We start from the raw sequence: 24,251 nt of genomic DNA on the forward strand, positions 1-24,251 counted from the left end.
TTAAAAATACATTTTCCAGTAGAACCAAATACAAGAAATGTTGGGCTTGGAGGGGTTGTTAGGATTCTTATGAATTGGTATTATATGAAGTATTAATCTACAGCATAGTCAGTTTTACAAAATGGCGATTGACCACCGCTACAGGTTTGGAGGAGGAAACAGAAGTACTAATAAAGAAGTTAAGCAATCCACCCTCAGATGTTTTTATGAAAGACAAAATATGTTTTGCTGCTGCCTTCCAACGATATGACTGTGCTTTAGAAATGTATAAGCTTCTGGTTGTTATCCCTCTATACAGCAGAGATGGGAATTAAGTAACCATTTAAGGTAACCCTGTTGAGATATTGGGGGTTTCAGCGGGTGTTTCCTGAGCACGGCAGCCGGCCCAGTCGGTGCAGGTAGAGCAGCGGCTGCAGGTAGCTACAGCTGGCGGCAGCAGCCAGACCAGAGGTCCGGTACTGACACTTCATCACAACAGCTGAAAACCTCCCCTCCATCGTCATGGTGATGATGAGGGGGAGGTAGTTGAGAGAGACGACGGCCTGGATGATGACAAAGGTCACAAAGGCTTTCTTCTTCATGGAATTCATCTTTCCTTTTTCCCTCGGCTTGCTACCTCCAACTTCCTTTTCCTTTTCCTCCGCCCTTCCTTCTTCCCTCTCCTCCATCCTCACAACTTGTGAAGACGGGGGAGTTTTTTTTAATTCTCTGAGAACATACAGGGTGCAGAAGGTGTCTATGATGAACGTAGGGAGGAACACCAGGCACAGGGTCAAGATGGAGCGCTGAACAATAGAAGAGATCGCCAGGATGATGTAAATGCACCAGCAGACACCCAAACATGGCCACCTGTACCCACGCTCCTTGATCCTAAAAGAAGGGGAAGTAGGAAGGAGCACAGGTATTATTGATGTTCTACAGCACTTCAAGAAATTCATCAGGTCCGAAGATTGTTCCTTTTGTTCAGGTTCATCATGTTCAAATAATCATCTTTAGAGATATAAAGATGTGTACACATCCACAGCTTTTTATAAAGTAATTACCGGAGACATAAAAGGAAAATCAGGTGTCTTTCTTTTGAGATAAATACATTTGATAAAAGAAACAAAAGAAGGGCGATTTGGAGAAATGTTCGACTTCTTCCAGATTTCTACAGAAAACATTTCCTGAATCATTCTGAATTTCTTGTCATACCAGTCCTCTATAGACTGTATAAATGGCCATATAATATATAAACGCCATTAGGATCTCCAACTGTTTCTGTTATGGCTTACCTGAAAAAATCTAAAATGACAGTCATTATTTTTTAACCCTATAACCCATGTTGTCAATCCAATATCTGACAATAATTCAGTGTCCACTGATAAAAAACGTCAGATTTTTTGCATATTCCAAGGGAAGGTGCACAGGTTCCTCATAGTAACACAGGCCATTTAACAACAACATAAATATACTTATCAGCTCTGATTCTCTTGCTTAAGTGAATTCACAATGAATATGGTGTCATGTCTTTACTGCTATTACTCTATAAGGCCCATTATTAGACTGTGTTATCAACCGTTATCAACCGCAGAGCCACTCTAAAATAAACAAATAGGTCTTATGTTACATCTCTAAGGACATCCTCGTGGTCTTACCGTAGATATAGGATGGGTCGCACCACAGCGACGTACCCCTCCACACACGACAGGCAGAGCAGCAGAGGCTTCATGATGAGCACCATGGAGGACAGGAAGGTCACGACAGCCAGCACATTAACGCTACGCCACAACCAGTGATTGATAAAAAACAGAGGAATAGCCATGAAGAAGATCAGCTGGGCGACGGTCAGGTGGAGCGGGAATAAGTCTGCATGAAGGACACCGCTAACCTTTGACCTTTGAATTGAGCAAATAATAAATCGTTTATTTAACCCTTTTTTTATTCCCTAACTAGATCAAGTTAAGGTTTTACATACTATGTCACTGCATAAAACATATTTACCTTTGGCCGAGGATGTGGAACATGAGCCAAAGGTTTAACGGACCACCAACGAGGAATTCAAAGCAGTAAGTGGTGAGGAGGATGATGAAGCCAGCAGAAGGACCCCCTAATTTGCCAGCACCATCATTGTCATCATCATAATAAGGATCACAGTCATTCCAAATATATCCTTTGGAGGAAAAAGAGTTTACAGTGGATCCGTTCATACTGCAGAGAGAGAAAGACATGGTCCAGGGAATGCATCAAAACTTCTTATTGGAGGATAATAAAGACAGTTAAACCTGGAGAAGGGTAATTTGTTCAATGTATTAATAAGTAGCTGTAACATACCTTTTAGTGTGAGTGGCGCTCACAGGCAGCTTGGTTTGCTCTTTAAGTTGCTTAAAGTTGATTTGATGGAAATTTCCACCACCTCAGACATTAGTAACACAAAAAATGACAAGATCAGAGATAAGAGAGCTCATATTGTAATAATCTTGTCTGAAAAAGTTAAGTGCAGAACGTAGAGGAATTCCATTGGGTTCCCCTGGTCCCTGACGTAAAAAAATAATAATGAGACACAAGGTTACTTTAGATTATGACATAAAGAGGCATTAAGACAAATCTTAAAACAATTAATACAAACTGCCTTTCATTGTTGAATCCTGTATAAGTTTAAGTTTTACAAAAAAAAAACAAGAGAAACGGAATTAAATATGATGAAAGAATAATTAAAAGCAGTGCAAACCATGCAACGTAAGCTTTTGAGGGACAAGTGCTCTTGAACGCAGCTTTTTGTGACGTCTGGCAGCGGTACTGAATGCAGGGCTTTCATTGGCTTGAGGGTAGTGCGTTGCAACGTTTGCAACCTAAAGTATGCTCGATTGTAGTATCAGCGTGCACCGCATAGGCGGGTTTTTAGATCTGCTGAATGCTCAACAACGCAGACTTCACCCGACAGACACCGTCAGCAATAAAACAAGCGCTCCCAATTGTTTACTGAGAACTCGCGCAGAGTTTAGATATTGTACACCAGGGCCGAATTCACCATATACATTGGGGGGGGGGGACATCCCCCCAATATTCAGATACGCTCAAAATGTCCCCCCCAATATATAGCCTAACTAACTTTTTTAATTTTGGCTATTTGTATACTTGAAAATCTTTATTTTCTGTTATTGTGAACTCCACCAAAAAGATATATTCTTTTCATATGTAAATTGATTCCGCCTTTGTTTGTTTATGCATATCTTTATTTTGTACCCAGTGGGTGTATTTAGCTGTCGCGCGTTCGAGTCCAGCTTCAGTTAGCGTTGATGCTCCAAGCAGGTCAGTCATGTTTTAATTTGCCCTCCATAAGTTCTGGTATCTTTTTCTAGTTAGCTCTAAAGTAATATATATTATTTTCTATCGTAATGATAATGTTAATGAAACCTCCGGTTTAGCTTCTTTGTGTAAATAACTTGTAGTTCTGATGTTAAAACCGAACTTTTCAGGAATAGTAGCTAGGGGAGTGATTAGTCAAATATGCATTAAGAAAAAGTAAATCTGTTTACAGTTCTGTTTCATATGGGCGTTGAGAGATGTATCCATAGATTTAGTGCCTATTTTGCACCAGATTGATGCATTTAGCTTCAACATTTAAAAAAAAAAATCTTCCCAGGGGAGCATGCCCTCGGACCCCCCTACTGAGGTCTACCACCTGCCTATACACCCCCCGTCAAATTGTCCCACCGATATTGAGGATGCTTCCTACACCTACGCCTGTACAGTTTCGTGAATATAGTTGTTTTTATGAGGTTTAACAGGTTTTAAAGTGTCCCATGTGTTAGTGAATTTTTATATATTTTCCTTTAGAATAGCAGCAAATTAGTATTCAAATTTTGATTTAATTTTTGGTCCCCCCTAATGTTGACTCCAGGGTTACGGCCTTGTTGTACACACATCAGTGGCGGGAGATGCCGTACAGAGGAAGGTACAGACATATCCTTGTTTTGTTACTTAAACTTGTGCAAAATAAAGAAGCATAGCAATAAGAGCTCTGACAATTAAACGTCTTTCAGAGGCTGTCGAGGTAACGAAATGATTGTAACCCTCTCCCCACACACACACACACTCTCTCACCAGTCTGCAGCTCCGACCACAGCTCTCCGGTTCCACTCTCCACCAGGGAGGTTCTGCTGTGTCTGGATCGCCTCAACTGCTCCCTCGCTGCAACAAACATAAAACATACTTCAGTTTTTTATTTGGATAGGATGCTGCACATGCTCTTGTGTGAGATGATTTGGGTCAGCACATCAGTTCACATTGTTTTTTTAGTTTCAGCAGGCAGCTGTTTTCAGCCATAAAGTGTGAAGCCCCCTCTATGCTGTGCAGTTCTTCAGGGGCAAAGCAAGGATTTCTGGGTCCCTCAGGTTAGAAATTGAGTTATTATCCCCCAAAAACATCGGAGGCGTGTGGCGCAGTGGGCAGAGCCTTGGTGTTTGGATCAGGGGGTCACAGGTTCAAACCCCACTGCAGTCAGCATGTCGTTGTGTCCCTGGGCAAGACACTTCGCCTAAAATTGCTCCTGTGGGGATTGCCCACAGTACTGAGTATGTAAGTTGCTTTGGATAAAAGCATCCAACAACATGTAATGTAATGCTCTGGGCCCTTTCTAATTCAACAAGACTTTTGATGGACTCTATTCAGCTCTGGGACCCAAGGATCATTACCACCTTTCACCATTGCCAAGATCCAAACAGTCTGCCTGTATAAACAAACTAAGCTAGTGTTTAATGCCATAACATAAACTTTCAACCTAATGAGGATGAATGCTTTTATCTATACAACATAATGTGTGTGTGTGTTAGGGATGCTCAATTAATCGTATTTTAATCGCAATTACGATTTTGGCTTACAACTATTATGAAAACAACATCATCGAAATAAAACGATTATTTATTTTATTTTTAAAATTATTTTTGTATTGGTTTTTCAGTTGAATTATACTTAAAGTTCAGGGTAATCAACTGTTAAAAACATACTGTTCATTTTTTTTCAATAAATGGATGTTTTCAAAGTAAATGGATAATCGTTTTTAATAATCGTGATATCAATTATTGACCCAAATAATCGAGATTATGATTTTTGCCATAATCGAGCGGCCCTAGTGTGTGTGTGTGTGTGTGTGTGTGTGTGTGTGTGTGTGTGTGTGTGTGTGTGTGTGTGTGTGTGTGTGCCTACCTGCCTGCCTGCCTTCCTGCCTAACCCTGTCTTGACCTTCACTGTCCTCAATGTCAGACGGAATAGCCCTAACAGCCTGATCGTGTCCCTTCTGCCCATAACATGTTTTGGGGTCCATTTCCTGTAAATATTAGGGATGGGAACGATTAATAGAATATTCGAAATTATTCAGGTATTAATATTAATTTTTTTTTTTTTTTTGGGGTGGGGTGCCTAAGTTGATTACATATTATCAAATGGAATAATTCAATGTATACAACAGTGCCATAGCTAAATGTGTTAGGTCTAAAGGTGTGTTTTGCTCTGCTCACCGGTCCCTAACAGCGGGCAGAGCTGCAGGTGCAGATCTCTCTCTCGCGCGTCCGGTTATGCTTCACTCGCGTTTATGTCCAAATCCATCAGAAAACCAAGTTATGTTTTAAGCATGAAAGCTATGGCTAGCTGTCAACTGTTCAAACTGTGATCACCAGTTCAATACATTTGACAAATTGGACTTGGTCTCTATACTTATTTGAACATGTATTTATTTATTTTTCCAAATTAAATATATATATATATTTTTTGTAACTTTTTTCCCACATTTTTTTTTTATAGGATATTTTGGTTAATCGGTTAACCTTTTTTTGGGGGGTCGAATATTCGAATATACATTTGCTTTCAAATTCCTATCCCTATACCAGCAGATTGTAAAATGGTCAAGTAAAAACATTGACTAGGTTTATCATTTTACAGCTGAGCACATTTGCACACTTGCATGATATTGCCTGGAAAAAAGTGTTGCCCTGAGGCAACGAACAAAAAAACATAGTTTTAGCTAATTAATAAATACATAATAATTCTTTAAACAATCAAATATACTTCTTTCCGAATTCATGCATATATATTTTATTTTAAGTTGTGTACATTTCTAATATGTTACAAAGTTAAATGTATCTTACCAAGTGGTGGCCCCGAGTCCCCTGCAGCTTTGCGTGCAGAAAAGACCCAGACAAAATGCCACACCCATATAGTTCCCTCATTTTATTGGACACCAGCATGTCAGGTGACATTGTGCATATTTAAAAAAAATAAAAATATTTAGAGGGCCAGTGTGAGGTCAACAAAAGTGGTTTGTTGCCTGAGGGCAATGTATTGTTATAGCCAGTATTTTGATTTTATATAAGAAAGGCCACCTAATTGTGACGTCTGTTGTCAACGCACTATAAAGGACTACATTTCCCACGCCGCCTGTGCTAGAGCTACAGTGATGGGCAACCTGTTGAGAGACGCCGTCGAGGAACAGTTTTTAACCGTACACGTACACATACAAATCGTACAAGTACCCTTTAAGTTATGAAGTTATATAAGCATTATCAAGAAAGAAAGAATACCTAAGTTGTTTGTTATTTTATTTGAGTTGTGCTTATTTCTTTTGAATATTGTAAAGGCCTATATTCTTTGTTGCATGTGCAAAAGTTTTTTATTTTATTTTGAGCAAACACATCGCAACATCATCTAACCATCGGAGGCCAAGCAACACAAGTAACTGAGTTCAGTAAAGTTAGAACGATATTGGCAGATTCGGATTTCACTGATCAATAACTCATGAACAAGACGTTGTTCAGACACAAATTACGTCTCCTAAGTACCGTAAGGTTGAAAACGAACTACAATCACATTTTCATTAAAAAAAAGCCAATACGTGCCATGACGTCCTTCAAGCCGGACCGAGCTGGACACATTAGATTGGTCTCTATCTGCAGCCGGAGAAGAAACGAGTGCTCAGGGACCGTCTGCAAAGTGCAACTCCGAAAAAAGAAAATACAATAATATTCAATCACTATTATACAGCTTATTACTACCAAACTGACTACACACATCAATAGTCTCCTGGTGGTCATACTACAGCAAGAAGTTTGGAAGAATATGCTTTTGAATCATTTTGGTGAATATTTATTATGTAAAATCTTCAATAAACATGGCATCATCTTCAATAACTTTACTATTATACAGTATATTTCTACCAAACTCACTACACACATCAATAGTCTCCTGGTGGTCACACTACAGCAAGAAGTTTGGAAGAATGTGCTTTTGAATAATTTTGGTGAATATATATTTTAAAAAGTTGCTAAAGATTTTGGGCAACTGAAGTAATGATTAATAATCACCTGTCCATAGTTTTACATTTTTATATTCTTAATTAAGATGTTAAATGTATTTTCCCTTACAGATTAAAGTAGTCACAGATGTTCATGATGTTTTCCATGTCAGACATTAGATTGTAGATTTGTTCATCAACATTGTACAATAAGATAGGTGAAAAGCCTGAAGTGTTTTATTTTTCAATTTTAACTTTATTTGACTGTTTCATAGCTAATAAAAAAGTTGTTTCTTGTCTTAATTTATACTGTATGTGTAACATATATATGTAATATATCAGTGTGTGTGATGTCTAGTTTATTGAAGATTAAAAGACTGTTCTACTTTTGATGGATCTTGCTTTGATGTAGGTGATACCATGTATATATTCAGTCTGTAAGTTAATTAATGAAAGAACAATAAAACAGTGTTATGGTTTTTGAATAAAGAGGAGATTTTCTTTTGAGTTACATTTCAATAGCTTCTGGTTAAAATGAAGGGGTCTCCTGTTTGACAGTAATGTATACCACCAATACACTTTATTTTTAAAATAACATAACAATCATTAAAATACATTTTCAAATACACTTTCGTAGTCTAGCAAGTTAGAGACCATTAATGTCTGAGGTGAGTTTGGTAGCATTGAAGATTTTCCGTTACAGATATTCACAAAGATTATTCAAAACCATATTCTTCCAAACTCTCTGCTATGACTACCAGGAGACTATTGATATGTGTAGTGAGTTTGGTAGAAACTTACTGTATAATAGTAAAGTTATTGAAGATGATGCCATATTTATTGAAGATTTTACATTATAAATATTCACCAAAATTATTCAAAAGCATATTCTTCCAAACTCTCTGCTGTAGTATGACCACCAGGAGACTATTGATGTGTGTGGTGAGTTTGGTATAATATAATGTATAGTGAAGTGATTGAATATTATTGTATTTTGTTTTTTCGGAGTTGCAGGAGACGTAATTTGTGTCTGAATAACGTTTTGTTCATCAGTTATTGATCCATGAAATCCGAATCTGACAATATCGTTCCAACTTTGTGAGTAATTTAAAGGAAAGAAACGAGTTAGAAGAACTGTCTGTAAGGCGTCTACACTGAAAAAAAGGGGAAAGTATTGTTCAATTTGCAAATATCCAGTTAATATATGAGACATAATTTATTCATGTTTCTCGTCAAAAAATGAATCAATCATGTAGAACTATTTTAATCTTGAGGGCTGTAGGCTACGTTCTATAAGTCTCAATCATGTTAAGAAATAAGAAAAAAGTTATGTTTATCTCTGTAACTCCGCCCACTGAGCACATACGTCAGCAGCTTGCTCTGCAGCCGATTACTTAGCTTCTAATTATTATTTACAAATATTTTATTCACAAATTAATATGGTCGGACTCAAACAAGTACTTTAATAGTTTCGTAATTGGACCTGAACAATATGGCCCTTTAATGGACAAGATGTAAAGCAGAAAAAAATTGCAAAATATATTTATTTTTAAAAATGTGAAGCTTTTTATTTTTAAAACAAAGGAGGAGGGGGGGGGGGGGGGGGGGGGGAGGCGGGGAGGGGTTCTACCATATTTTCTTCCTGTATCGGAGGAGTAAGCTGGTTCTGTCAAAGTAAGGTAAAAGTTATTTAAAGTTATTTAATTTCATCAAATATTCGTCATAGTTACAGGTTATCACAAGACGCATTGTTTGCAAAAAGCAGAGTTCACATTTGCCGTTACAACGAGCAACCTAATACAGCTGTCAATTTGTAAACATTGTCATTCCAACCCAGTCTCATGGCATTTCGTGTTCACCAACACGATTTTTAATCTATTGATTCGTGTTCACCAACACGATTTTCCCCTTTTTTTCGTGTTGCACATCACGATTTTAAAAGCAATATATTTCTATTGGTCGTCTCACGGCATTACGTGTTATAGGAAGACCGGAAGCTGTGTAGTTCATAAAAGCATGTTCTGGAAAATGAATGGGGCTGAGAGCCTCAGGATACTGAAATCTGTATTTTTTCAATCTTTTTTTCCTTCTAATTTGTTATTCTTTTCAAAATTACACACTGTTATTTACTCACCAATAACACACAATTATCCTTGTTTTTATTTATTTGTTTAATTCCATAATCTCCGGCTTTTTTGGCGTCCGTCAGGAACTGAATTTCAAAATAAAAATAACCGGAAACAGACGTAGGCTTCTAGGAGTTTAGGATGGCCGAAGACTACACTACCCATAATCCCCAGCTATCGTTTAGGACTACAGTCCCCGTGATTCATCTTCAAACTCTGGGATTGGATGTTGGAGTGGCAGTGCGCCAAGGTTACGCCGAGTGTCAAACAGCTGTTTGAAATGGAACGAAACCACGCCAGACTATCCAAAACTGGAATCCAACGGCCCCCCAGAACCACACATGCTGGCTATTGTGTTTCGCAAAATGTTCTATGGGACGTCTCTACTGAACGTTTTCGTTTTTCCCACAATTAGAAGTTGCCATGACATTGGTGTTATCAAATGTAAAACATATAATTAATAAATGGGTGAAATCGCTTGTGTCCATAATGCGCAGCATATACCCACATGACAGCTCATTGTTACTTTGTAATTCTACTCCACTACAATTCAGAGGTTAACCTGGTATTTTTACTCCACTACACTTATTTGAGTTACTTTGCAGATTCTGATTAATGATGTGAAATATAAACAACCTTTAAATCCGACTTTAGTTACACCTGAGTAAAATTCAGGGAAGGTGATTGTCAAGTGCCAACAATCAGGACAGGAGAGATATTTGATAGTGCTTGAGAAGACTACACATGTATCTGCAATTGACATGAATGGAAACAAGTAATAAATTATATTCATTTCTCGTTATTCTCTACCAATAGTAATAGTTAATTAAAGACTGTATATTATGGATATTTTGCACATCCCTTTCAAGATTTCAAGATTTTCAAAGGTTTATTGACATATCATATAAACAACTGTGTATGCAATGAATGAAAATCTTGGGTCACAGGTTCCTCAACAGCGCATTACAAGACATCTATCAATATGTGTGTACCACCACCATTAAACTGTCATATTCTGCACATTTCTTATACTATTTACATACATAAGAGTATAATGTATAATATCAGTTAAAATAAGTGCTTCAACATAGTTAACATTGCAGGAAAGCAATATATTAGACGTTTAGTACTTTGTCAGGCTTAATATTTATCTGTAGATACCCCCAAAGCTTTTTTCTTATTTAAAAGAAGACCTTAATCTAAAGTATTATTTAATGTTTGAATAAAGGTTAATTCGTTTTTCTGTTTTGCGCGTTCCTCCTATTAATATCTTTGTACATCCTGCACTAAACTGTTTTATTGTAGAGATCACTTATAGTATCTTCTTGATTTTTTATATTCTATATTTCTATCATTGACCTTCTACTTTCCCCCTATGAAAGTATGTACTCTTAATATATTTTTAATCAAATATAACACATAAAAACAATAATTCAATAACGTGCTTTAACCACTAGGCGGTGCACACAAGGTACACACAGCCATAATAACTTTGTATTATTAGTGTAGGTGTATGTATGTACAACATCTGAAGATGTGTAGTTTTATTCATGTTTCACATAATTTTAATGCATATTGCTATACTATTTAAGACACACTCAGTATTTACATTCTTATATTCAAAGAAAATCAGTAATATCTTTAAAAAGTCATTTTATATCAGCTGTGCACTGTTATGGTGTAAATATAACCTGAATTAGATCAAATGTAAAAGTCAGCCGAATTAGTGCTGATACTGCGAGGAGACGTATTGTGTGAAGAGAAATTGAAGATGTTGTTTAATTGTTGATATATTTATGAGTATTCAGTTTCGGCGGCATTTCTTCCAGTTTTTCCAAAGGTCTCCTCATCAGGGCCCTATAAATAAAGAACTACGGCAGATCTGTAATATGTAATGCAGCCGAACCTTGAATTGCAATGCCGTTATGTGATGACTTTCAAAGAGAAAAGCAAGAACACTCGGAATTAAGTATTATTTTATTATTTTAAAATGTTTTTCCCAATTTCATATCATATATACACCAAATCCCAACATGCATCGCGGCTAAAACATCCAATCAGCGAGCTTAAACCATAGCTGAGGATCTTGGGTAATAGCTCGAAATGCCTCTGTTTCCGGTTATTTTTATTTTGAAATTCAGTTCCTGACGGACGCCAAAAAAGCCGGAGATTATGGAATTAAACGAATAAATAAAAACAAGGATAATTGTGTGTTATTGGTGAGTAAATAACAGTGTGTTATTTTGAAAAGAATAAAAAATTAGAAGGAAAAAAAGATTTAAAAAATACAGATTTCAGTGTCCTGAGGCTCTCAGCCCCATTTATTTTCCTCACAAACGGCAACAAAAGTCAGAAATTATACGGTTTAAAATAAAAAGCAATAATTGTGGCTTGATATTGAGTAAGAATATGCTTTTATCAACCACACAGCTTCCGGTCTTCCTATAACACGTAATAGAGAACCGCAGTGACGCGTCGTAAAACCCGGAAGTAAACTTCTTCCGGTTCCTTCGTCGAAAACCAATGCAAATTCTCCATAGGATTTTGGAAAATAGCTCGAAATAAGGTCTGTGGTTGACACACATTTAAGAGAGGGATCACGTTTTGTTCAGCCGGATAATCTCCACATGTCAACCCTACTCTTATAATTTTTGAATCATAAATGTAGTCGCCAAAAGCTAAATGCTAACGTTATGCTATAAACGAACTACAAGCCAGTACAGCAGCAGGGTCGCACGACTTCAACGTCACGCCAACTTAAGATCGTTTCAACTGACTTGCACTGAAACTGCACTTTGAACACTTTAAATTAAATATATTAACATTTTAAACTGTATACCCCAGTTATCTAGGCCCTTTTTGTTTTGTTTAATGTATACCAAGTTTATCTAGGCCCTTTTTGTTTTGTTTTATGTATACATGTCACACTGTGGGAAACGATATTTCGATATTTCTGGATGTATAACACATGTAGAATTTTTGACAATAAAGCTGAATTTGACTTTCGCGTGCTTGCATATTTTAACAAAGCTTTTCATTTTAGCCACACTGAATTTAACTAGAAGTCATGGCTGTGTTAATTACCAGTCTGATATCGTTTTACAAAGATGACAAGAAGAGTGTAGATAGAGGAGAGAACCACTACAAGTCAGGACACGTGACAGTGCAGCCTAGATGAAGGTGTGCTTACCGGTGTTTTCAGGGCTAGCATGAGGGACAAGGTTTATAGTGTCGGTGAGTAGTGATAGCAAGAGTACCGTTAACCTAGAGTTAATTTATTCACATTAATTCCCATCAACAAATCAATTGTATGTGTCACATGAAATCTTTATCAGACAAGGCAAGGCAAGTTTATTTATATAGCACTTTTCAACACAAGGCAATTCAAAGTGCTTTACAAAAAATGAAAGACATTAAGAAAATGGCATTTAAAATCAGTCATTAAAAAGAAAAGCTAATAAAATAAACATTAAAAGAAAAAATACATGGATAAAAGTTACAGTGCAGTCTAAGATATGAATAGTTCAATTAAAAGCAGCGACAAAAAGAAAAGTCTTCAGCCTGGATTTAAAAGTAGTAAGTTGCAGCGGACCTGCAGGTTTCTGGGAGTTTGTTCCAGATATTTGGAGCATAATAACTGAACGCTGCTTTACCATGTTTAGTTCTGACTCTGGGGACAGAAAGCTGATCAGTCCCTGAAGACCTGAGAGATCTGGATGGTTCATCATTTAGCAGGAGGTCAGAAATGCATTTTGGTCCTAAACCATTCAGTGCTTTATAAACAGCAGCAGTATTTTGAAATCTATTCTTTGACACACAGGAAGCCAGTGTAAAGACTTCAGAACAGGAGTGATGTTATCCACTTTCTTAGTGTTGGTAAGGACTCGAGCAGCGGTGTTCTGAATCAGCTGCAGCTTTCTAATAGATTTTTTAGTGAGACCTGTGAAGACACCATTGTAGTAGTCCAGTCTACTGAAGATAAAAGCATGGACACGTTTTTCCAAATCCTGCTGTGACATTAGTCTTTTAATCCTAGATATGTTCTTTAGGTGATAGTAAGCTGATTTAGTAACTGTTTTAATGTGACTGTTGAAACCAATAACTAATTTAACCCGCTGACAAGAGAGCCCACCTCCGAAGATCGTGACTGGCTGAGGGACAGACTCGGGGGCAGGTTTTCAGGAATTTCTTGGCTTTCTCCCCCGAGCCAGAAGAGGAACACTACAGCTTGGAAACACTTACTGTTCCTGAAATTATCAAATATGTTGGGCATCAGGGACCTGAGGCAATTGTGGCAAGCATGACATTGTCTGAAGAGCAACAGAGGGCAATTCAGGTGGCTACCACTGGTCAGCGAACCAACCCAAACTGGCATTTGTTCAGGAAAGGAAGGTTGTCTGCCAGCAACTTTGGAGCTGTCCTGAGGTCAAAGCGTGTGACTGCTTCCTTTATTGCCAGGGTGCTAGGGCAACAACAGGCCCTTGATGGTGTTTTGTCTGTACAGTGGGGGACTATGAATGAATGTGAGGGCGTCAGGGCATTCACCACTGCAACCCAGATGCAGGTCCATGAGTCAGATTTGTGGCTCTCCCTATCAGGATTGTTGGGGGCATCTCCAGATGGTCTGGTAGGGTCTTCCGCTGTGCTGGAGGTAAAGTGTCCCTACGGAGCCAGGGAAATGACAATTAGTGAAGCATTGCAAATCAAGGGCTTCTGTGTCAGTAAGGAAGGAGAAACATTCAGCCTGCGTGAGGAACATCCTTACTGGCACCAAGTGCAAGGTCAGCTTCACCTCACTGCAAGGAAGAAGAAATAAAAAAATTGTGAATTGTTTTTAATTTACATTTACTCGCCTTTGCAATGTTGTGGTTGTTAGAGTGTTAGGTTTCCTGTCAGCTCGTCTGTTGGGATTGGGGAGATATAAAATATTAGTTTCATGGAAGTCACACCGTCACATAATACTGTAAGAGCATTAAGAAATACAGTACATAGGCTAAAACAAAACATCTAAAGATATAACCTTGCACTTTGATAAGTCTCGTGAACATTTTCACTATTTTGACATTTTTATAGATGAAAATTGAACTAAAGAAATAAATGATAGATTAATCCATATTGAAAATAGGTGTCAGCTGCTACACTAATTATAATAGTTATATTTCTTAATTAATTAAGATATTACTGTATTGATCCCAATTTGGGAAATGTTTGTGTTGCAGCAGCATAACAAGAAAAACAAAATATAAGTTATTATATATACAAAAGTATGTGAGGGATGGAATATTAAATTGAATATAAATGTAATTTTACGTCCAAGAGAAGCTATGGAGCAGAGAGTTCTCTGCCAGCCAGAGGTGATTTGTTATTAGTTCAATATGTCAAACTGATTTTCCTGACTACAATCTTTAGTTACATGGTGAAACGTTATGCTACTTGTACTAATTAGACTTATCATATAAGCCACACAGGTTTTAATAGGATGCATTCATTATCTTATTCTTTACTTATGTTGCGGTCTTTTCAGCAGCGCCATCTCTAAAATGGCGATACAGTCACTACCCATCATTTACATTTCACCGTAACATGGACAAAAATGTAACGTCAGCTTACCTCATGGCACGAATCCAGACTCTCCTTTGGAAAACATTGGCCGGGAAACGATAGAACAAGCACGTTTCATGCGAAGACCTGTGGCTGCAACCCGGAGCAAAGCAACAAACCATTGCGTAGCTAACTAGTAGCGCTAGCTTTAGCTAACTTTAGCTAACGAAACGAACTGCCGAGTAAAATTGGAAAACACTGGTAATTAATTATTCTATAATTTGTAAAACTACGGTGTTAAAAACGACAATTTCAAAAATACAGATTCTAATGGTCAGATATAGATATACAGATAGTAAAGATAGGCAGGTACTTGCTTTCAAGCAGAACACAGGGGAAAACAAACTTAGCGGGAGTGTTTACGTGTTCGGCGTAATGACGTACAACGGCCTCGACAATTTATGTAGTCCTATTCAGCGACTCGGTAACTACCATCGTTTTTCAGACACGTAAACTCTTCAAAAATCCTCAGTGGGGTCACTGCTGATGTATTTAATGTCGTAGAAAAAAACGTGATTTATCTCTTAAATTTGTGTCAACCACAGACCTTATTTCGAGCTATTTTCCAAAACCCTATGGAAAAAATGCATTGCTTTTTGAGGAAGGAACCGGAAGTGCTAAAAATGCTAACTTACTTCCGGGTTTTACGACGCGTCACTGCGGTTCTCTATGCCGTGAGACTACCAATAGATATACATTGCTTTTAAAATCGTGCTGTGCAACACGGAAAAAAGGGGAAAATCGTGTTGGTGAACACAAATCAATAGATTAAAACTTGTGTTGGTGAACACGTAATGCGGGGGTGGGGTGAGCAGTATGACACTGGTCAGCCAGCTGAAAATGATGATATCCAGGATGAAGAGAACCAAGGAAAACCTGTGGAGAAGGATAATAAAAAGAGTTTCATATACTTCAATTCAATGAACTCAATTCATGAAGCTCCTAGTGGTCATGTCCAAGTATTACAACCAGGGCCCACAACAAGGACAGCAGCAACAGCACAGCAGCATCACTCCATCCAAGTCAGACAAAGCTCTCGGACAGAAAGCAATGACTTTATTCAAGTAATGCAGCGACAAAACGAAATCACTGAAATGCTAATGAAGGAGCAACGCTTAACATTACTCCCATCCAGAGAAATACCTATCTTTAAAGGAGATCCATTACAGTACCTTTCATTCATCAGAATGTTCGAACATACAATATAGATACAACTGACAATTACAAAGACAGGCTGTTCTTTCTAGAGCAGTATACAGAAGGCCAAGCTAAAGACTTGGTAAAAAGTTGCCAATACATGGATTCTAAAAAGGGCTTTTTGGAAGCCAAAAGACAGCTCCAAGAGAACTATGGACATCAACTCTTAATCGCAACAGCTTTTTTGGACAAAATGTTGAACTGGAATGCCATAAAGAGTGAAGATAGAAAGGCACTGCATTCTTATGCTATCTTTCTTCGTGGATGTTGCAACACAATGGAAGATGTTGAGTTTTTGGATGAAATGAATAGCACATCAAACATGAGAAATGTGATCATGAAACTCCCATTTAAACTTAGGGAAAAGTGGAGAACAACTGCATATGCATATTATGAACACAATAAGACAAGAGCAAAGTTTCCAATATTGGTCGACTTCATTGAAAAGCATGCACGCATTGTGATCAGACCCCATGTTTGGAGACATACAGGGTGTCATGCCGAAAACGGATATTAAAGTGTACAAATCACCCAGCAATAAGCCTGCTCATGGTTGTAAGGGAAGTCGTTTTGTTACTGTGATAAGCCCAGGAATCAATGAAGAGCAAGAAACCTTTCCAAAACATAAAATCAGACCATAAAGGCATTACTGTTCAGAAGCGCTGTGTATTTTGTGCAGGAGAACACACCTCTGAAACATGTAAGATAAACAAAAAATCTCACAATGAAAAGATTGATTGCTTAAAAGCACAATGAATATGCTTTGGCTGTCTAACGAAAGGACATCTAAGCAAAGACTGTCAGAAAAGACTGAAATGTGAAGTTTGTTCAATGAAACATCTAACAACACTGCACATCTGCAAGAAAAGGATTGAACAAAAAGACAACTCTGATAAATACACCCACATTTTAAAACAATTCATACAAACTGCCATTCATTGTTGAATAAGTTTAAGTTTTCCAAAAAAACAACAAGAGAAACGGAATTAATTATGATGAAAGAATAATTAAAAGTAGTGCAAACCATGCAACGTAAGCTGTTGAGGGACAAGTGCTCTTGAACGCAGCTTTTCGTGACGTCTGGCAGCGTGTCAACCTAAAGTATGCTCGATTGTTGTATGAGCGTGCACCGCATAGGCGGGTTTTTAGATCTGCTGAATGCTCAACAACGCAGACTTCACCCGACAGACACAGTCAGCAATAAAACAAGCGCTCCCAATTGTTTACTGAGAACTCGCGCGGAGTTTATTTTATACACATCAGTGGCGGGAGATGCCGTACAGAGGAAGGTACGGACATATCCTTGTTTTGTTACTTAAACTTGTGCGAAAATAAAGAAGCATAGCAATAAGAGCTCTGACATTAAACGTCTTTGCTGGACGACAGAACAAAGATGGAAGACTTCGGAATATATGCGGTTTTCGGAGTAAACGGTCCCCCTCAGAGGCTGTTGAGGTAACGAAATGATTTTAATAATATTAGTGTTAACATCTTTAGCTTGTTGCTGTCTTTAGAACATTGTGTATGTTAGCTTCAATGTGTTTGAACTGTTTGAACAGCACCTCTATAGTTGTTAAATAATGTTATATAAACGTCATAAACCTTTTTATATGTTGCATTTTAGTAAAACTGTGTAAAAAGAGAATAATACTGATAGCTTCATGCTGATAATAACGCCCCATATCGAAGCAAAACAACCCAAATTCAATAATGACTTTATATATTTTTCGCCGTGATAGCCCTGAAGGGTCGTGCAGGGTGTGTGTTGCAGTTCCACCAAGTGTCCGCCAGGTCGTGCTGTTCAGCAGCGGGCCGTGGGGGCAGCGTGTCTGCGTCAACGCCGAGCTCAACGATGCTGACCGCTTCCCCATCACTATCGGGAAACTGACCCCGTATAACAAGTAGGGTGACTCTGACCATGTCCCTTTTAATTACAATCTGACCAATAACTTTGTACAGTAAATGTGTCTGGTTGTCCCTTGCATCTGCTGTCCTCCAGTGATTTCCAATCTGAATTGAAATGATCTGATTTATTGATTTACATCTTGCAGGTGTCTGTCATGGGAGCAGTGGGAGGAGGAGACCTGGACGGACAGCGTTACATTGGATGTCACTCTGGAAGGAGGAAACCTGGTATGTATTGTAACCATATATAGAATGTGGTATAAACCCTAAGATTCAGGACTAAATTGCATACAGACAAAAACTGTCATGTCCATCACAAAGCCATCACAAAGCAAAGAGGAGTCTCTCGGATGCTGAACAAATTATTTATTCGTTTGTTACTTGACTTATTGAATACTGTAACGCTCTACCTTTTACTTAAAGCATCCTTTGTTCCCCCCTCAGGTAAAAGCAGATTGGTCCAAGCCAGAGATCATGTCTGTGAAGGAATACACACCAAAGGTAATGAATTATATACCATTATTATTATTATATGCAATATTTACCAATACAACCATCAGAAACGGATTCAGACAACATCTTATATCCAGATGCGGCTGTCATATTTAAAACATAAAATAAATGTTTCTTAACACTTGTCAATGCCTCTCAGCAAGTAGTTTGTACAGTCAGTGGGTGTTTCTGTTGTGACCTGAAACCAGTGCAGATTGGGACTTCATAAAAATCATCATGTCCCCTTCAAAGCTAAACATGTCTGTGTTGCATTGCAATCTGGTCTTTTGATGCTAATATCAGCTTTTTTTTTTTTTTAATCTAACCCACATATTTCAAACAATGTATTCATTTGAAACGATAAATGACACCAAGTGTTGACCCTCTCAGGGCATCGTGGCTCCCCTCGCAGCCCGGGAGATCAAGGGCAAGAAGAGAGACAGAGAGTCAGAGGAAGACTGTGATGAACATAAGACGACCACGACAGGGGAGCTGGAGAACATTTGTCCCAATGGCGGCGTGGAGAAGACCACTCCTTTGAGAAAGGCCAGAGGTCAATCTAAAAGGGCCCAGAAGCTGTTCAGCAGTGGAGCAGATGCAACAAAGATTAAGGGAACAGGTGAAAGAGACCGCATGTTGTGCAAGGAGAAGTGTAATTATATTGCATTAATTGTCCTGATGTCAAATCCAAAACTTCCCATGTAGCATTGAACCAAATCCATCAAAAATCATTCTTAATCTCTTCGTTAAATAGTTTTACAGAAGGAATGGCACTAAAAAGGTGTCTTAATGCCTGTTTCTGTATATTCTAGTCTTTGTAAAGAAAGCATTATTTATCCATTTGTGTTATTGGTAATGATAATTGCTAAAGACACTTGGTGTGGAGGAGTTCTCTGTGTCCTCTAATAAAATGTCTTTTAACTTTCCACAGCTAATGGAGCAGGAGAGGCGCAGGGGATTGTGGGTAGAATGCAGAGTGCAGCCAGGACGAAGAGTAGGCAGGCCAAGACTCCCACACAGACCTGTGAGTCTGCATACACATTACATAACGTTTCAGATGTGTTTCATCTTGTGTTTATTCACCTTTCAGTCCCATACCTGGTACATTAGTCCACACCACCCACCAAAGATTTTCTGTAACTTTAACTTAGACAGGCCGTGATTAGTGCTGCGTACCGGTACGCCGAACCGGTACTGGACTTGTAAAAAGTTTCGGTTCAAGTCCGGTTAAAACCGGAACGTCGAGAACCGGTTCTTACGTATATTCTCCTTTTTGTTCTAAACCATCTAAAACCTTCCATAGATCGAGAAATTTGCGCTGAGAAAAGACGAAAAACATTGTTTTGGCTTCTGATATGGCGGCCATTACTGAGCTCACGAAGTCTCGCAAAATATCGCAACTGCTCGCGAGATCAGTGTGACGTCAAGGGAAGCTGGACACTGACAGCGTGGGATGCTGGTTGCCATATTTGGTAGTGTAGCTAAGCTAACTCCTTTGTATGTATGGTGATATAGTGTCTGCCGAAAGAGCAACACTTCACCCAGACAATGTCAATATGTTGTTGTTCTTGAACAAGAACACATAGACTTGTACTCTTGCATATTGAGTCTTGTATGTACATCACTATGTATGTAGTTGTGTTGTGTAGTTAGTAAGTAACACATGTAGAGTTCTAGACATGGTGTAGACACAAGTTGGAAGGGGGCACAATAAACCTGACGAGTTTGAATTTGAGTTGATTATGAGTTTATTTTCAATTGATAATTAGCTCACAGTAAGTTCACTTTAGTTACTCACACCACTTGACACAAGTCCGGACTTATAAGTCCGGACTTGAACCTGAACCTCTGGACTTGAGTCCGGACCTGAACCTGAATGTGAGTCCAGGTACACTAGCCGTGATGTATCTAGGTATTTGAACGTTACAGCTACAGTTGGAAAATACACATATTCTCCTTCTTTCCAACAGTAAGACATCTCAATGCCTTTCTTATACCTGTTCATCATATATGGAACTTGTACCAGGAAATGCTTAGCTTAGCATAAGACTGAAAACATGGAGAGTGGTTAGCTTCATGGAGGGTTTATCGAACAGGCCCAAGTAGCTTTCACCTGTTTTTAAAATATCCCAAAGAAACACATACCCTACCAAAAAGAGGTGTAAAATAACCTTAAGGAAAATAAGAATGACAAAGTGTGAAAAGCCTCAACAAAGAGACACACAATTATACAACAAAAAAGAGGGGAAACAACTATAACATTTTATAGATAAAGAGAGATGTGATGGGGTCTTTTCCATCTGAGGTCTCTTGTCCCTTTTAATGTTTGAACTTTGATGTCCTTTGTTAACATATTATATCTATCCTGATCTTTGGTTTTCCTACAGCCCCATTGGTCAGCCCGTCAGGCCGCTGGGGTCAGACTCTGTGTCCTATAGATGCTCAGACAGCGATTCTGATTGGAGGACAGGGAGCCAGGATGCAGTTCTGCAAGGACCCCATGTGGAAGCTCTGCACAGGTCTGTGGACCATTCACGGCTACAGATATCCTTGAAGCTGTTTTAGATCTGGCAGGGGTCTAATTTCCCGTGGATTAATGTCTAAGAGTTCTTGTCTCTGCCAAACAGAGGACATGTCCTGGGTGGCAGCGGAGACTCTGGCAGAGGGTCCCACCCCCGAGACCAGGATCGGCCACACCGCCGTCTATGACCCGGACTCCAGGCGGATCTTTGTCTTCGGAGGCTCCAAGAACAAGAAATGGTTCAACGACGTCCACATCCTGGACACACGGAGCTGGAAGTGGACCATGGTGGAGGTGTGTGTTGCTAGTTTGAACTCCATATTGCCTTTTTTTGCTGCCTGTCCTGTTTCTTGAAGTCTTCCTCTCTCCTCAGGCTCAGGGGAAGGTTCCTCCTCTGGCCTACCACAGCTGCAGCATGTTTCGGGGCGAGCTGTTTGTGCTCGGTGGAGTTTTCCCGTGTCCGAACCCAGAGCCTGACGGTTGCAGCGACTCGCTCTACATCTTCGATCCCAACCTCTCCATCTGGTATCAGCCTATTGTGACCGGTAACAAGCCCTCCCCCCGCTCAGGGTAAGATGGTTCGATCCATTACATCCATTACATGCTTTTTTCCAACATCCCTTTCTCCCCGTCTCATCCTCGTTCCTTGTTGTTCTTCCAGCCATTCTGCATGTGTGATGCAGCAGATGAAGATCTATGTGTTTGGAGGATGGGACACCCCCGTCTGCTACAATGACATGTACATGCTGGACCTCGGTAAGCCGCACAGCTGGGTATTATTAGAAATGTATGCAAAAGCCTTGCATTTATTTGTAGGCACAAACAAGACACAATGATCTGGATGAGGTATAAAAACATTGCCTGGTTCATTTATTTTGACCTTTTTATAATTATATATATATTTTTTCAAGACAAATGTATCCCCCCAACTCCATCTCTCTGGTTTCTTAATCTTACTCAGCTACCCAAAAATAAATCAAATAAAAAGAGCAATAATACACTTAACATAGGAACTGTTTAGAAAACTATCAAATACAATAATAATACCAGTGAAACATAAACGAATCCCAATTAACAGTAGTCATTTTCCCAAAAGTTTTTTCTTCCATTTTTATAAAAGGCATCAGACCTTCCTCTGATAGCCAAGGTTAATGTATCTAATGCAGGACATTGAGAGAGTTGAATCCACTGATAGACAGATCGAATTACTGGGTTTTTACCAAGAATAGACATTGTATTTTGAGTTTTAAAATAAAAGTTTTCCAGGTATTATCAAGCCTTTAAATCTCTGAGGTCTGTGGTTTTTCTGATGAAGCTACGCTAAATGCCTAATGATAAAAATAACAATTATATTTTTGTTTTGCTTAGGTCTGATGGAGTTCTCTGCTGTGAAAACATCTGGGAAAGCCCCCTCTCCACGAAGGTACAGCAAAACACACACAGTTGGGGGGGAAGATGTATCAAAAGCACATATGTTAAGTCTTATTTTCATATATTTTCGATGTAATATAACCTCTCTGTGTGTGTTCCAGCTGGCATGGCAGTGCAGTGCTCTCGGACACAAAGTTCCTGATCCACGGAGGCTACAACGGGAACAACGCTCTCACTGACGCCTTCGTCTTCGATATCGGTGAGAGGCAGCTCAAAAATAAGAACAAAATAAATGAACCAGGCAATGTTTTTTTAAAAGAAAGAAACAAGTGACTTAATTTAAAGAGGAAGTGGTCCAATGGACTGAAAAGCAAATAATTAAGTTAACTTCATGAATAATGAAACAAGGCTTACGTGTATGTTTTCCTTTTTTTATGTATTTATTTGTCTCTTTGTTTGATTTTTGTCAGACACCAACAGCTGGACGAAGGTGACGCTCCCTCAGCTGTCCCTACCCAGGGCGGGACACTCCATCGTCACCATGGAGACAGACGCTCTCTTCAAGGAGGATGGAGACGTGGATATGGACGCGGGCTCCATCGGCAGAAACCTGCTGGTGTTCGGAGGCGGAGACAACGAGAGAAACTTCTACTCCGACCTGACTACGGTCACCGTGGAGGATCTGCTCGCTGCCGTTTGAAGAGCGTGAGTCAGAGGTGATCCTCACTCCCTGACTGCAGCTATTTGTACACCTCCACACATCCTTTATTATTTATATTCCTTCAGAGTGTCTTCGTTTCCTTTGGTTGTGTGAGCCCTCTTCTTCCCGTTATGTTTTTAACGGGTTTTTAAAATGTTGGGATTGAATATGGTACAGTTTGGACATTTGTAGAATTCAGATGTAGCAATCACATTTTAAAATACTCCTAAACAAACATCAAAGAAAAGTTATCTCTCAGTCTCTGTTGATTCAAAAATAATAACAACAACGATCTCTGTTTGAAATTGTTCAGATGATTCTATTTTTGTATGTACATAGTTTAAAGTTTTTTTCCTCAGGTAAAATGTATATTTTGTATTTCTGATACATTCAACTTTATTGTTTTTTCTTTACAAATGAATAACAGGGACTATATATTTGGATTTTGAATTTGTTAAACTCAAAATCACAGTATTGTCATTTCCAAAATCTCATGTTGCAGCTATTATTCTGTAAAATACTTAATAAACATTTCATTTTCTTAACTCTATTTTATTCACTATCTTCATTTTGAATTTGAGTTGCATCTGATAGTAGGCCACATGTGAACACAGCTTGAACACGCTTTTCCATTTGCAGAATAATTGACCCACTAGGTTTGAGACTTAAAACAGAACAACACATTAATAACATCCCTGTTGGCCCGGTAACCAGCACTAACATGAGCTAATGTGACCCTCTGATGCTCTCTTCAAAGAGCCACAGTTAAATGGAGACATTTGAATAAAAGGTAAATGGAGCTCAAGAAGGATTATCTTCAATTCTGAAGAAAGGCTGATAATGGAGTCATGAATGTGGCTGGTAAGGTTAATACACTTTTAGTATAGCAGCTTTCACACAAGAAATGACAAACTGCAAAAAATGCAAAACCATTTATACATAAAATGTTCAAAAAAATAAAATAAGTAGCCATATTTGCAGCATGCACATATACACAATATTCACTGCAGCAGCAAAGATAATGTGCTTAGATTCATATATTTTTATATATTTCTATAAGGATTTATTTTA

At 38.6% G+C, this 24,251-nt stretch overlaps 2 protein-coding genes and 1 long non-coding RNA gene across 6 annotated transcripts; 1 reads left to right on the forward strand and 2 right to left on the reverse strand.

Moving 5' to 3' along the window:
• On the reverse strand, window positions 1-6,147 carry LOC307032650 (uncharacterized protein). 3 transcript variants are annotated; one of them, XM_079670792.1, is made up of 8 exons: window positions 6,126-6,147; window positions 5,499-5,558; window positions 5,188-5,308; window positions 4,087-4,173; window positions 2,314-2,395; window positions 1,984-2,190; window positions 1,638-1,877; window positions 1-870 (listed from the first exon to the last, which is right to left on the reverse strand). In XM_079670792.1, exons 3-8 carry the CDS (start codon window positions 5,303-5,305, stop codon window positions 354-356), a joined length of 1,251 nt encoding a protein of 416 aa, XP_079526918.1. In that variant the 5' UTR covers window positions 5,306-5,308; window positions 5,499-5,558; window positions 6,126-6,147; the 3' UTR covers window positions 1-353. The 3 variants fall into 3 exon arrangements, with proteins under 3 accessions (XP_079526918.1, XP_079526919.1, XP_079526917.1); XM_079670793.1 differs by lacking the exon at window positions 6,126-6,147 and having other exon boundaries at window positions 1,638-1,760; window positions 5,499-5,693; XM_079670791.1 differs by lacking the exon at window positions 6,126-6,147 and having other exon boundaries at window positions 5,499-5,693.
• A 6,580-nt stretch (window positions 6,148-12,727) lies between these two features.
• On the reverse strand, window positions 12,728-15,442 carry LOC307032665. The gene is made up of 2 exons (XR_013806345.1): window positions 15,004-15,442; window positions 12,728-14,294 (listed from the first exon to the last, which is right to left on the reverse strand). It is a non-coding gene; the product is annotated as an uncharacterized lncRNA (long non-coding RNA).
• Window positions 15,443-17,403: 1,961 nt separating this feature from the next.
• Window positions 17,404-23,730, forward strand: krcp (kelch repeat-containing protein). Of its 2 annotated transcripts, XM_079670774.1 has the most exons (13): window positions 17,405-17,646; window positions 17,931-18,092; window positions 18,243-18,324; window positions 18,541-18,597; window positions 18,979-19,207; window positions 19,520-19,612; window positions 20,976-21,107; window positions 21,216-21,403; window positions 21,483-21,679; window positions 21,771-21,865; window positions 22,478-22,532; window positions 22,642-22,739; window positions 22,951-23,730. In XM_079670774.1, exons 1-13 carry the CDS (start codon window positions 17,585-17,587, stop codon window positions 23,178-23,180), a joined length of 1,680 nt encoding a protein of 559 aa, XP_079526900.1. In that variant the 5' UTR covers window positions 17,405-17,584; the 3' UTR covers window positions 23,181-23,730. The 2 variants fall into 2 exon arrangements, with proteins under 2 accessions (XP_079526901.1, XP_079526900.1); XM_079670775.1 differs by lacking the exon at window positions 17,931-18,092 and having other exon boundaries at window positions 17,404-17,646.
• Window positions 23,731-24,251: the final 521 nt, after the last annotated feature.

This window comes from Notothenia rossii (assembly GCF_949606895.1).
Source record: "Notothenia rossii genome assembly, chromosome: 3".
Taxonomy (NCBI): domain Eukaryota; kingdom Metazoa; phylum Chordata; class Actinopteri; order Perciformes; family Nototheniidae; genus Notothenia; species Notothenia rossii.